Raw genomic sequence first — 15,375 nt, forward strand, 5'->3', positions numbered from 1 at the left:
AAAAAAAAAAAAAAAAGGGTGAGGCCTCTTCACAGGCGTCTTCATGACTTAAGGAGCAGCTCGGGTAAGAAAGGGCCCCGCAAATTTGCTGTAAGACAGGCGAGCTGTGTGGATTCCTACCCACAGGTCACGTGACGGCTTTCCAGGGTGGTCTCCCCAGATACCACCGCACTCTCCTCCTCGTACTCTGTCTCTTTGCTCTCTTGCCCTCCCCTTAGTGTGTGGCCTCTGGCTATGACTGATTATGAAAGTGATCTTTGAAGTGGGTGCAGTGGGAACAGTGGTTACATGCAAGGGCTCTGCTCTCTGCTGTCCTAAATGACTTTCCGACACACATCTTGTGACTGAAAGGGGCCTTTCCTGTGTGTGACCTTCCTGTAAGTCCCAGCCTAAAGAGAAGTCTCTGCTTACTGGGTGCCAGCAGCCCCTCAGCAGGCATGGCCTCAGTTATCTACCAGAGTCCAGAATCAAGAGTCCAGAAGACAGGGCAGAAGCAAGGCCGGTCAGGCCTCTATCATCACAGAGGCAAGGGGGAGGGCTACTGCCTGCCAGCAGCTGGCACGGAGGGATAAATTCCTGGAGACACACCCAGCTCGGAGGCCAGGAGCACAGGAGGGCTCTGCCGCCCTGCTCGGAGCTCTAGAGCTTTCTTTGCCCCCACCCCCCAGCCAGGTTCCTTTCTTGGATCATGGGATGTACTAAACAGAGAATGTCTCTGTAAGGTTGCAGGTGTAGGGAGGCATTTTTCTTTTTCTTTTTTCTTCTGTCTAGAAGCCTGAGAAAGTCAAATGAAGAAATTTTGTTTGATCAACACACATTTGTCCAGCACCCAAAGCAAAAGTCACTGCCTTCCTGCCCCGGGTAGGTAAGAATTACCACGTGTCATGTAATAAACTTGGCTGCTGTAGGGAAATGGAGGCTGGGGAGGGGGAAGAGCCCCACTCCCGGTAGGAAGGGAGAGATACTCTTCTTGGAGGGGCTCAGGGCGACTCTTTAGCTTCAGGTACAAGAGAAGAGGAGACGAGTATGAGGGCTACTCCTCATCAGCCTTGTTAGGCCCTCAGAAAGGTGGCTCAGGTGCAGCCTGCAGGCAGCCTCTGTTCACAGTCTTCCCCCACCTCTACTGAGCACCGGACTCCTCTCTCTAGTTAAATGAACTACAGCTGAACCACAGCCAGTGGTTAGTCAGCGAGGCTCTCCACTGCACCAGACTAAGAAAGTGCATCTGATTTCTGACTCACTTCTCTAACTTCCATGCCTAGGACAATTCCTGGGATAGAGTAGGAATTTAAGCATCCTCTGAATAGGAAAATAAGGCACAGATGATAAGACCAGCCAAATAAAACTAAAATCCTACTTGGAGAAAATAGAGACTCAAAGTCTGTTCCCCCAGGGTAAAGATGTTCAACTCTAGAGCAAAATACAAGTTCAAATTTATCAGTTAGTTCAACTAATGTGTGAAAAGGGAGCAGCTTTTTTTTTTTTTTTTTTTTTTTTTGCTTTGCTTTCTTAAAAAAAACCCAAAACACCAAAGTCCATTTTCCTCATGTTGTAATTCAAACCCTGAATCCGCAAAACACCACTCCCAAAGATCTAGGAGCCAGGCACAGATGTGTGGCAAGTGCTGGGGGATGAGTGAGCTGGAGAAACGAATGCCGGTGCTTCAGCACCTCATCCCTCATGATGACGGTCCGAGACAGGGCTCCCTTACACACTGGTGAGGGGAACCGTGGCTGCACCACACTCAGCCCAAAGGCCAGCCTGGCCAGGGACACATGCTAGTGACAGCTGAATCATGGGGGATCGAGTAATTTACTGCAAATATTCAAAAGCTATATGTAAAGTATTACTTGTATGGATAAATCTGTTTCTCTGAAAACAGTTTTCATCACATTATCAAAACAGTCCATGACCACTACAAGGTTAGAATCCTGGGTTTTATCTGGCCTAAGCAATTACCCCTAATATTTAAGCTGCCCTTCTTACCACGTGGTCATGGGGGAGACTGGCCCTCCTGCTTCATTACAGCCCTCTTGGGAGATGAAGCCTCAAGGACCTCCAAAGGTACACAAATGGGTGTCACTCACTGACCATTACAGTCGTCAGGGCCTTCCCAGGAGCAATTCACTCACCTAAAACCAGAACAACCCAGTGTTGCATGGAATGTGAGGCCGCCAGTTGGGGCAAAGGGCAGGATACTGTGAGACTGAGCATCCTGGGAGTAGAAACTCAGGGAGGAGACCAGGGTGGTCAGGAGTGGACAGGAGGATTCATTATGGCTTGCTCCCATCCTATTCTGGGATCTAGAAGAGAATCTCTGGATTTTCATCTACTTAGCTGAAATGCCAAGGAATGGCTGAGGAGGGTCCCTGAGGTCTTACTTCTGCCAGCGACCAGAAATTAGCACCATCTTCTCAGGCAGAACTGTGGACCACGAGGAGTCTCATGAGTCAGATGCCATTCTCTGAGCCATTACCTGCATCCTGGGCTCTGCTCAGCCCTGAGCTTTTGTCTCTGGGCTTTGATGACAATTGCCAAGACACCTCTTTATCAATCAGATAATAGGCTTGTGTCCTTCAGTAGGCATGCCGCATGAGGACCACTGCTCATGAGAAGAGAGGGAGGAGAAAGAAGATCTCAGTGGAGGAAGGCTAGACCATGGTACTGTGTCTTGGCCATCTTTACTCAGGTCCCCTAAACACACCAGCATGGGGAACCCACCTCCAAAATGAATTAGGACAAGGTCCAGGCAGCAGATATTTTAGTCTTGGTGGGTCATAAAGTCTCTATCATCCTCAATTCCAATATCTGTAGCATGAAAGTGGCCACATCCAGTGTCTAGACCAATGAGAGTGGCTGTGTACCAGTAAAACTTTATTTATGGACATTGTAATTTGAATTTTATGTCATTTTCACATCACAAAGTATTCCTGTGATTTTTCTTCAATCATTGAAAAATATGAAACTCATTCTTTTTTTTTTTTTTTTTTAATGAAACTCATTCTTAGCTGATGGGGAAAAAAAAAAAAAAAAAAAACAGGCAGAAGACTGAAATGCAGCCCATGGTTTCCTCACTCTTCCTTAGGACAAAGCTTCCCCATCTATAGTTAATTATCTGGGCTACAGGAGGTTTTAGTAAAACTGCAGATTCCAATCCAGCAGGCTGGCAATGGAACCTGAAATTGTGCATTGCTAACAAGTTCCCAGGAGATGCTCATAGTATTTTTCCAGAACTGTACCTGGAACAGCAACAGGTTAGAAAACTACTTTCAGAATTTATTTGAAGCACGGAGACTGAAAGCATACATTTCCTGGAGGCTCTCAGCCCTCCTGCCTGCCACTAGTGGGTTCTTAAGAGGCAGAAGGTTCTCTATCACATGGCTCTGATGGGCTTCTTTGTGGGTAGAGGGTAAGCGGGTGTCTACATGCTCAGACCTCAAGTTATGCTAACCTGGCAACATAGTCCACCATGTCCCCTGGGCCAAAAGCAGGAAATTTAGTGGGGAAGGATTTATTTGCTCTTTCACCAGTGTTTGCACATTCTTGGTCATTTTATAAACATTGGTTCTTAGAGACTGAAATGGTCTCTTCTGGTTAGGTCTGACAGGATCCAGGTTGCAAGACTTTAGTAGAGCACAAGTTTGGAGGAAGGGAGACTAAAAACACAGGAAAAATAAAACTGCTAAATTTGCAACAGTTTAGAGCCCCAAATCTGGGGTTCTATGCCAGGAAAAAAACATGCAAAACCTCTCGAGGCACAAGAAGCATCTCTGAGTGGGCCAGGAAATGGCTCCTGGAATGCAGAACACCATACCGCTAGTAACCCAGAGCACAAGGCTTTGGACTCAAGAAGTTTAAAGAGATTTTCTTATCATATACAATGGAAGAAAAGTCTGTGCCCCCACGACTGGCCCCCAGTCTCCTTGCCTATTTCCCTCTGGGACCCACAGTGGAGGCCTCCCCTGACTACTACTCCTCTGTCTACTGTTTTCCAAGGAAAATAAGAAAGAACTCTCTCTTCCAAATGACCCAGGTATATTTTCCGGCAGCTTCACTAGTGAGTGATGCTTGTGTTATCTTCCTAATCTAAATAAGACAAAACAATTTTTCCCTATAAAGCCCATACTTTCTGCCTTTTCCTTGGCGTTAGACTTCCCAGCATTTGTCCCTGACTCCCACCTAGTGGCTTCTTGAAGTACTGCAAGGGACAAAGACACCACCCTCAACTCAAGCCCTGCCCTGGATGGGAGTCCGGACTCAGCATCGGGTGGGGTGAGGGGTGTTGGTACCCTCTCTGTTCTCAGCTCTCATTCCACACTTGCCACAAGAGCAAGAAAGAAACCACACTTGAAATTGGTTCACACTAGCCCTTTTTTTCTTGGAAAATACCAGCAAGTCTCCCCTTTTTTAAAATTCAGAGGAAAAGGTTTTCTTATAAAACTCCTATCTGTATCTTTTCAAACTTTAAATGTTCAGCATAAATATATCCAAATCTGTCTTTTGTCCCATCCTGACTGGAGAACAGAGATACATAAATGAATCACATGGCAAGAGAAAATCAGGTTCACAATCTATAATGCATAAAACAGCTTTTTCTCCCTACCTTTTTTACAGTTCTTCTGGCTTTTCAATATGGTAAACAGATTTGCCTCTTTTCACCAGAATGAAAGATTGCAAGCTGAATCCGCCAGCAATGCACAAGCTTTGTTTGAAGCTTGGATCTGAAGGAGCCGCCATCTGTGACAAGGCCGTTAGGAGCTGATGAAGGGGGGCGGTAGCTATGCCCTCTCCAGAGTTTGGTTTTCTTTTTGAGTTCCTTCAGAAACTAGTTCAAAATGTACATGGAGGCACCTGCACCATCCAGGGAGGTATCAGACAGAAGTGGTACCTTCCCCGGCAGGTTTAGCACAGGCCCCGCTGCAGGACAGCCCTCTTTGGGGCTCTTTAGAGGAGGGCCTCAGCTGAGTCCTGCAGCTATAAGGCTCCCTACCCTGTCTCTACTTTGGAAACTGGGGGAAGCCGAGGCTGGTGCTTACAGAGAGGCACCTCAATACAGGCCCCCAGAACAAACCATGGGATAGAATGCTTGGCCGTATCTTGAAGGCACTGTCAGACTCAGTTGTCATTTCCAGCAAGGAAATTGTGTCCCAGAGGAAAGAGGAGGTTTGCTCAAAGCTGTGTACAAGTGGCAGTGCCAAGGCAGAACTGATCTTTTAACTCTTTTCTACCCCCTGTATTCCTTCAGCTTGGTTCAGCTTGCTTCAACCTACAAGACACACAGACTAGGACACCTACAACCTTGTCAAGAGAACCCTACACTTCCAATGGGGTGGGTCACAGGCATATATACTCAGGTTCAAAGAAGGCCCAGAGCATAGCCCCTCTATAAGTTTTCTACCAACCACTGCCCCTCCCCGTGGAAGCTGAGCACTATCCTGATTTGTCCTCACTCTGCTGCTGCTGGGTTTGCCTGTCCTTTCTCTGACTTCATCTTGAACCTTCGCCAAGGATCTCCTTGGCCCATATCCACAGAATTAAACAGTGATGGACTGCCCGCTGGGAGTTGGGGAGTGTATATACCAGAATGTTAGAGAACTACTTATAACCACTCCATCTGTAAGATTGTTGGCCCTGGTATCTTTTGATCATCACCCGAAGATTCAAGGCACTAATCAACACTCTGTTTACCATCTACTGGGTCTATTCATGCAGTTCATTGGTAGGTCTCAGTCTTTTAGCGCCCATTTGAATCTGTCTGGCTAACCTCCTGGTGGGACTACACCACCAATCCCAGACCTGGATAACACCAACCAGCCCCTACTCAACCCAGCTAGGCAGGTGGGCAAAACCACGGGAAAGACCCTAAGGGTACAGCCAAAATCTTACAAGTAATCATAGTGACACCAGATCCTTCTTGCTCATTGCATATGTCCGGGCCACTGAGAAGCACCCCGTTCTTTCTAGATAGCAGAACCATCTGGTGAGGTTCAGGAAGTCTTGACCTGAAACAGCCACGTCATGCTAAAGCCATTATTACTCACTTTAGAGCACACAGAGAAGGAGGAAGTTGCCCCTATCTGGAATTTGGCGCCATTCTGATCATAACAGAGATGGCTCAGCCTGCCATCAGTGCCTTAGATTCATGCTCATTGACCACTGACCCCAGTCTTGGACCTGCCTGCTGAACATAAAAGACCTCCTTTCCATTTACTGAGGGTAACACTTTTGCTGCACCACAGCAGTCTCTTTCTAGTAGGGCCCTCAAGCTTGCCTTAGACTATAGAAAAGTCCCTGAACATGAAACTTATCCACCAGGTGTCCAGGGATTGGCTGAGAATTCAGATACAGATTCTCTTCTTAGAGCAAGAGAATCAAAACCTTTTGCTCCATGCCTCACTGAGGGTCCTGAGACTATCCCCAGCTCAGAGAGCCCCCAGGATGTCCTGTCAGGGCTGAAGCTCACTTCTCCTCATTCTACTTCCGAGGGGCAGGACACAGGCTCAGGCCTGCAAGCCCAGGAAACATCCTCAAGCCAGAACTACTAAATCCTGGGCAGAGTTGCTCCACTTGGTCTTTAAGATGATCCTGGCCTATTTATACCCATTCTCCAGGCAGTGAGTCCTAGCCAACAGGGGTTCTACTGAACATGCTCACCAGTCTGTGCCTCGGCCCTGCCAGGACCCAGCAGAGAAGGACTTAACCTGCAAAGAAACACAGTTGCCTCCTGTGATGAATCAGGACCAGGGCTTCCCTCTTCAGTGGAGACACAAAGGACTAGTCTGTATCTGCTCTACTCTGAACACCCTTCCCTACGGCACCACTACCTCTCCAACAGCCTCTCTTTCTGTAGCCCACAGACACCATGGTGCCTGAGCACCTGTAGTCCTAGATGAGCAGTACTGGTAGAGGACTACATTTCCCACCATAGGACCCTTCCTGTTGGCCACAGTGGATCGGTGTTAGTGCAGGTAACCCATGCTCATGTTTAAACTAAAATAAAAAAGTTAAATTTCCATTTTATTTGCATTTCCATGAATATTTTTTATGAGCCTGGATACGTAAGAACTGGACCAACGAGACTGTATTCTTTAGGGATTTTAGTTTTCTTTTGTTTTGTTTTTTGCTTTTTCTGTTTGTTTTTTAATGGAGGAAAGAACTTTCAATCAACCAGAGAATAAACTCAAACTTACATAACGTAGTGGCAATCATTCTGCGCTGTCCTCCAAGATCCATTTGTTTCTTCCATTCCACTGTTCTTTTCTGGCATGAAACTACCTCTTACCATGGCACATGGAAGTGCCAATACATGTTGAGTATCCTTCATCTGAAATGCTTTGAACCAGCAGTGTTTCACACCTTGGATTTTTTTTTTTTCACATTTTGGAATGTTTGTATAGAATTTGCTGACTGACCATCCCTTAACCAAAAATCTGAAATTGAAGGGCTCCAAAATTCAAAATCTTGAGATTTTTTTGGATTAGGAATGGATGTTCAACCTAGAGGTTCAACATGGAGGTATTCTCTTGAAGGGTTTTGGCAAAAGATTTTTCTCTGTTGATTTAAAAAAAAACACTACAAAAAAGTATTCATTACCTTTGGACATAGTTGTAGAGTTGGGTCTGTGTGGGTATATATTGCTGGAGGCCCAGCAGCCATCCTGAAACTAGTAGGGCACAATCTGAGAAAAATTCAACCCCTGAGGATATTAGGGCAAAAAACAAACTATGTGAGGGGAAGCTGGATCTTTGATGTCATCCACAGTCACTGATTTAACCTGGGACTGCACATCCTTTCGACATCTTATTAATATGAACCTGTTTATTGTTTTTATCCATTTACTGGAGAAAGTACTGACAGAGAGGTTGTGAGGCAGAGTTGGCCTATATCAGGCCAGCATTACAACAAAGTAGTAACGGAGAAGTCTGTGACCAAGCCAGTGTGTATACAGACGAGAACCGAGCACATACACAGAAGAGGCACAGATGTCACGAACAGGAAGGCATTGGTCAGCCTTGCTTAGTCTCTCAAACTGCTCACCATTTCTAATTCCAATCCAAATCCACAAAATGAATCTCTGGGATTAAATCAGTACTTCTCAAACTTTAACGTGCATGTGAATCATTTGAAGATGGCTTAGTTGGTATAGGATAAAGGATCACATTTGATAGTTTTCAAAGCTACTAAGGGTTACCAAAGCTGTTGCACCATAAACTAGAATCAGTGTAAAAAGGGCTTCTAACAAAATGGATGAAACTAAGATGCCCAGTGAGTCTGTCCAGCTCTCTGAATTTTATTTCCATACAGATAAGAACTAGTATGGAATGTGTATGTAACCAGAATGTAAAATGACTTTAGGCCTGCAAGACCCAAAATACAGACAGATCATGTCTGTTCAGAATCAAAAACTTAACATCCAGCTCCGATTTCTTGGAATGTTTATATAAACTTCTGACCCCTTGAAAGTACACTGTTCATAGGTCACTGATGGCCATAATTATTCTAAAAGATTTATGAAGGCAGTAACTTTTAGGGAAAATTTCTCTCCATAAGAAGGCATTCCCCAAATCATTGTAAGTAACCCCAACACAAATCTGCAAACCTGAAGCAAGCTGTTCTCTGTAATTCATCTTGCAAAAACTAACAACCACAATGACTGCCTTTGGATCAAAAATATTTATATTTTATTTTATATTTCCAAAAAAGTATTTAAAAGTTAGATCCATTCTTCATACCACATCATAAAACATACTGATGAATTACAGTTAACCAAAAGATAAAACATCAAACCACAAACCTATTGAAGACAGGCAAATAGTTATTTGATCTGAGATTAGGAAAGACCTTTTCAGAGCTAAAAGAAAAAAAAAAATCCAAACAGGAAAGACTGGATGGAATTAATTAAACTTTTTTAACATTCTATGCCTCAAAAAACACCACAAGTAGCATTGCACTTAAAAACAAAGTAAGGGAAAGATATGCCACAAGGCGAAGAGCTAGGGAAAGGTCATTAAAATACATAGCACTAAAGTCCTAATAGAACAAAGTACACAGAATATGAACACATGAAGGTGGGACAGGCCCACCCAAGAGGCTCAAGGTAATCTCTAGGGCAAGTAGAAAGTGAGTGTAGAACTATTGTTTGCCCTCCCCTTTGAAAATTCTCTCTTTGGAAGTTATTTCAATCATTTACATATATTAGTAAAATACTTTATATGTGAAATGAAAGGTATATACAGAGAATTTTTTTAGATAGGGAGGGTATAAGATTAAAAGCTTAGAAATGATATAGAAGAGGGCCAGGGATTTAGCTCAGTGGTTCCACCGCCTGCTTTGCAAGCACAAGGACCTGAGTTCGATCCCCAGTACAAAAAAAAAAAAAATTAACAAAGAAAGAAGTGATATAGAAGAATGTATGCTAATAAACTATTTTTTTTAAAGTTTAGTATTCCAACTAAACAAAGAAATACAAAAACAACAGAAAAATGTTTTCCCTGTGAAATTATAAAGCTATTTTTTACTCTTGCTAATTATTAGGATACATTTGATAGAATTACCTTAAATTCTGCTAATGAAAATATAAATGGTTAAATCTTTCTAAAAAGTGATTTTGAAAAAATCTGTCAAAAGGCTTAAAGATGCCAACGTTTTTGGATTAGAGTTGCCAGCTTTTGCAAACTATGAAGCATACTTAGTAAAAATTTTTCATTGCTCATCTAAAGTCAAATTTAATGGGGCTTCTATATTTTATCTAGTAACTCTACCTAAGTTTTATAATTATACTTCTAGGAAATATCTAGAAAAAAGAACAAGTAATCAAAACGTCAGTATAAGAAAAATTGTCACACAAATTAAGGTACACGCATAGAAGATTACTGAGAAACATCCATGGCCATTTTCAATTGTACAGTGAGGAATTAAAAAAAAAAGAAAAAGAAAAAGAAAATTCTGCATTTTGGGTAGATTGGGCTTTTGTTCAGAAAAGTCCTTCAGTCATTTCTCGGTTCTGAGTTGGTAAGATCATACACAGGCTGAAAAGGAGCAAATAAGGTTACGAAGCCTAATGAAAGAGTACCGAGAACAGCAGAAAAGCTTTTTTTTTTGGCTTTTGAGACAAGGTCTCACTTTGTATTTCAGGCTTGCCCTGAACTCACTATCTATCCCAGGCTGGCTTCAAACTCCCAGTGATCCTCTGCCTCTGCCTCCTGAGAGCTGGGATTATAGGCGTGCGCTACCACACCTGGCAGAGAAAGTTTTTATGAGGACTCTTGTGAACACACTGAGTTCACATGGATAGTCCAGAATACTCTCTATTTGGTGGGGGATGGGTGCCGAGGATCAAACTTGGGACCTTGTACTTGTGAGGCAGGCAGCCGAACCACTGAGCTAAATCCCCGGCATACACTCTGTCTATTTTAAAGTTAGAAGATTTAAAACTGATTTAATTCATAGACCAGCTTCCCCTCCACTGTCTAAGGTAACATTCACAGGTTCCAGCCATCAGTATATAGACATCTTCAGGAGCCATTATTCTGTCTACCATACTGGTATAGGTTTATTACACCAAACACCAGGTAGACCTAGCTTACATAATGAAAATATTGAATAACACACATAATCAATATAATGAAGTGTTTAATGTTCAGGAGAAGGCATAGGGGTGCAACTATACTGACAGAGGCCTCTGAAACAGAGAGTAGCCTAGGACATCTGGGACATAGCCTATCTAATCTCATCTGACAGTGCCCTCCAGACAAGGGTGTTTCAGTGTCCTTGGTTTGTGGTCATCAATGTCAACCTTTCTCTCCTAACGTATTTCTCCTGTTCCTGCCTTCCTTCCTCTATGCATACTTTTCAATTTTGAATCAGGTCTGTAGAACTCTAGCATTAGAAGACAGCATTTCAGACTTCATCCTTAAACTAAGCTTAGGTAATAACACTTTCTTCCTCTGGCTCCCAGAATCCTGCATCTGGTCTCAGATAGTTGCCTTCCAGATGGCCTTCTCAGTAGGCTAGCTCTTCATTTTACTCATTTATAGATACTACTAGTCTCTTAAAGTTAAACCAGTGGTCTTCATAAGCAAAAAGCTGGGTAATCAAAGGTATAATAGATATACAGCTTGTTACCCATCTGCTTCCACTGCAGATGAGCAAGTCTGCATGCCTAATCTAGAGAGTAGGTAGAGGAGAATTAGCTAATCTGTACTCTACTCTAGGGACAGGAAGAGGTTCTAGGGCAAGAAGTAGGGACAGAAGTAAAGTAAGAGTAATAGGCTCTGGATTGTGTTACGAATAAAAAGGTAACGGGATCCAGTTAAGTGTAAGAAACACCAGTCAAGGATTATAACTCACATTTAATCCTGAGGTTGGGAGATCTTCCATATATACCCTTTTCTGGCCCTGGATTTCCTCTTCTCACAGGTAGGTAGTATAATTTAAGCTAGTATAATTTTGCACTACTGAGCTTTGCACTACTGCTAGGAATGACCACCCAGCAGGAGTTACTCATAGCTGGGTGGGAAACAAGAAAGGCTGGAGAGCATAGGATGGGTCAATAGCCCTTGCCAGTGGTGGCATTCCATAGGCTGCATGATGATGTTTCTCAGTGGTTACCCAATCCAGCCATGGGCCAAACTCACCAAGTTGTCTTCAAACCATTCCTTTATGTAGGTAGCTGTTGGGCCAGGGACCTGACTCAGAAGAGCTTCTCTCTCCTGAGAAAGATCCAGCATTTCCAGGGCCAGTCTCAAGTCCTCGATGAGATGGAGCACTGGAAAGGGGTTCTTGTGGGAGGCTGGAGAAGACAGTCCAGGCTCACAGATACCATCATTAGTATCTGTACCCGTTTTAGTGCCTAAAATAAGAGAGAGAGTGAGAAACCTCAGTAAGAAAGGTAGAGATACCATGATCATTTAACAAGTCAAGAGCAAAGGCAGTAAAAGAAGAGAGGAAAGGGCTTGAGAAGCCTAGAAGCTTATGTATGCCTTGCTAAAATCATTCACAATGTAAATTTTGAAGATCATCTACTGTGATCTGCGCTGGACATGGTAGAAAAAGGCATAACAGAGGTGTGTGATAGCCCACTGAGGCTGATGCGTGATGATTGCATACTTAGACGAATGGAAGAACACAGAAAGTCTTCACCAGGGACAAAAACCTCCTAGTTAAAATACTGAGAACCCATTCTTCAGATTTTAGGTGGATTCAGTTGTTTTCCTTTAAACCAATGTGGTAGATTACACAGATGGCCACTAAAAATTGTTTCCTTTCCTGTATAGGCATTACCCTCCCCTCATCAAGAGCTAGATCTTAACCTGGGTGTTCGTAATACTAGAATTCAGTGGATGTGATTGTGCCATTGCTGGCCTGGGCCATTAAAGGTCTAACAGCTTCTACTCTTTTTCTCTGACCTAAACCCATCACAAAACAAAACCCAGTTAAAACCCTGCTAGAAAGTCAGCCCCAACTGTCCCAGCCGTCCCAGCCTCAGAGACAGACATGAGCAAGAGGACATTTGGGATGCTCCAGCACAAAAGAACCACCTAGATGATGCCATATGGGCCATCCCTGCTGAGAACTACCAAAGTCACAGAATTATAAAGAAACAGATGGTAGTGGTTGAATTAAGCCACTATGTTTGGATTAATCTATTTCATAACAATAGACAATAACTACTATATTCATGTTTGTTTTTTGTTTTTTGAGACAGGGTCTCACAATGTAGTTGAGACTGACCTGGAACTCACTATGTAGCCCAGGCTGGTCTCGAACTCACAGTGATCCTCCTGCCTCAGCCTCCTGATTACAGGCATGCGCCACCATGCCTGGCCGACACATATACTTTAATGACAAGATAAAAAGAATAAGTGCCTGGATATCCTCAGAGATCTGGGATACTGAGTCAGTTTTTTTCTAACTTGATGTACCCCAAATAAGACTGTTTTTGCCTTTCTAACCCCCATCATTTAACAACAACAAAACATGTTCTTTCCTTAAGTACTACTATATATATATTTTAAGCCAAAATCAGGGTAACACAGTCTTAACAAAGGATTTCTGTATTTCTTTTAATAATAAGAAACACTTTAGAAAATACAGTTTAGATGGTGGAATTACTAAGGCATTTGGATTGCTTTCAAGGCCAATAGGATAAAATGGTTAAAATCATGACTTTTGGAAAATGTGAGCTGTAGGGTATCATGTTCATGGATACACTGCAGGCCTGACATCTAATTTCTAGTCCCTTTTCTCTCCCAGCAACCGAATTTCTACTAGCAAGGCAGTTTGGGAACAAGAGATCCACAGTGAAGCAAACAATTACCATGATATTTGATTGCCAGTTTGATTTCTGAAGCGTATGATAGAGGGAATCATGGATCACAATCTACAAACAAGTCAGACACTCCAGAAAGTTAGGAAATCCTGTTATCTACACTCAGGTTATGTGCTCAGCACATTCTGAGTCCTGCCATTCCAAGAGTAGAAAAGAACTGCTAAACCTCAGAAGAGAAAAATGAACAGAAGTGAAGACATCCAATCTTCAAACAACTGCTAAGTTATCCCTCTTCGTTCTGAACACATTCTAATTTCAAACATATATTCATACAGTTATAAAAGTTGAATAAGTCAAGTTGGGGTGGGATAGTGGAAAAACAGGTTTTCATTAACTTTATATCTATGTGACACTATGTGTCATCTTGTGTAAGTTGTTTCCTTTCTCTGGGACCTTCCTTGCCCAAAATCTTTGGGATTCTTTCCTACTATTCAAACAATATATACATATACAGGTACATATATATATATATATATGCTTGGGTATCTTCTACTTTTACAGATGCATGTTTATATGCATAAAAGACCAATTTCCTTTTTTGCAATTTATCTTACTACTTTATCAAAATCAACAGTGAATAAATACTGAAGGAAGTGGGAAGGAAAAACAAAGGGATAATTTGTCCGTAAGCTAGTTGTAATGGCAATGACAACATGCCTTGGATGATGAAATCCACAAGACTTTAAATCCAAGGATCAGATATGGTTATAAGATAGAAAGCTAAGAGCAGGAGAAACTTTCTAATGCTACAAGTGGGCTTGAGGATATAAATGACAAGTGGAAGACATCTACACACGTGAGATATAATGATTCGAAATTTCCTCTCCTAGAAGAAAAGTATGGCAATGGTATCCAGGTGGCCTCCTATGATCCATTCCTCTGAACACTCATACTTGTCCCACATTATATCAAGATTGCTCCAGGGCTGGGGATTTAATTCAGGGATTCCACCGCCTTTCTCTTAAATACTAAGTCCTGAGTTCAAACCTCAGTACAAAACAAGATTGTTCCAAATGACCAGTACAGTATGGCAGAAAGGAAGAAATACCATTTCAAAAGCTAATTTATAAAAGATTCTGTGACTTCTGCCTGCTCCTTCTCTCAGATCACTTACTCTGGATGAAGCCAACTTCTATGTTATAAGGATACTCAATCATCCCTATGGAAAAGTCCATTTACTAAGGGCTATGACCACTTGCTTTTTTTTTAAATTAAATAAAATTTTATTTAAGGAATTTCACAGGTAATTCCTTCAATACTCATCATGGTCATTTTAATGAAGTTCTCTGTTTTCAAAATAGTCCCCCCCCCTTTTTAAGAACGGATGCTGAATTCAGTCATCCTATCTGCCTTGCCACAATTCTTTTATCTCCACTTGAACTATGGACAAATAATGATAGTTGCAAAACTCCTGAGAACTTAGATCCAAATTTCTTCCAGCAATTTAACACTTTAGGAGCACTTAGGGTAGATGGATCTGTCTTCCTCTGATACTCTAAGCTACTCACAGTAGTAGTACAGATCTCTAGGATATGAGAGTATGTAAAGTTAAAGGAAAAATTATTAGGCCTTTTGTATTTCTTGCTGTCTTATACTGCCTTATCAAAGGCCTAAGAAATTGACCTGTGAGCAAAGCAGAATGACAGTGTGACTCTATGAGACATTTCCAACAATGTGCAGCCACAGGAGAAGCCCCCTGGGAAAGACCTCAAGAATTATGGCCACTTGTTAACAGCCATCAGTCTTGAGAGTGAACAGTTCTGATACGAGTCCCGCAGCCCCAGCTGAATATCCATATGACTGAAGTCTTGGCCAATGTCTTAACTGCAACCTCATGAAAACCATGAGGCAGAGCCACCCAATAGGTCATGTCTAAATTCCTGGCCCACAGAAATTGACAAAGAAGAAATGTTTGTTATTTTAAGATGCTATGTTTTAGGGAGGTTTCTTTCTTTTTTTTTTAGTACCGGGGATCATGTTCTGGACCTTATGCTTGTGAGGCAGGCAGTGGAACCACTGAGTTAAATCCCAGGACATATTTAAAG

At 42.5% G+C, this 15,375-nt stretch overlaps 1 protein-coding gene and 1 non-coding gene across 8 annotated transcripts in view; both read right to left on the reverse strand.

The window, feature by feature from the left end:
• Ppfibp2 (PPFIA binding protein 2) overlaps positions 1 to 15,375 on the reverse strand; it is a 152,952-nt gene that overhangs the window by 89,978 nt on the left and 47,599 nt on the right. For all 7 annotated transcript variants that reach the window (XM_010615962.3, XM_010615955.3, XM_010615956.3 and 4 more), the window contains exon 3: positions 11,637 to 11,851. In XM_010615962.3, coding sequence (XP_010614264.1) covers positions 11,637 to 11,851 — 215 coding nt within the window. The remainder of the gene's footprint in view (positions 1 to 11,636; positions 11,852 to 15,375) is intronic.
• On the reverse strand, positions 14,913 to 15,043 carry LOC117286457. The gene has a single exon (XR_004517625.1). It is a non-coding gene; the product is annotated as a small nucleolar RNA SNORA18 (small nucleolar RNA).

The sequence above is a fragment of the Fukomys damarensis genome, unplaced genomic scaffold, assembly GCF_012274545.1.
Source record: "Fukomys damarensis isolate Sample0158 unplaced genomic scaffold, DMR_v1.0_HiC HiC_scaffold_16, whole genome shotgun sequence".
NCBI classification, from domain to species: domain Eukaryota; kingdom Metazoa; phylum Chordata; class Mammalia; order Rodentia; family Bathyergidae; genus Fukomys; species Fukomys damarensis.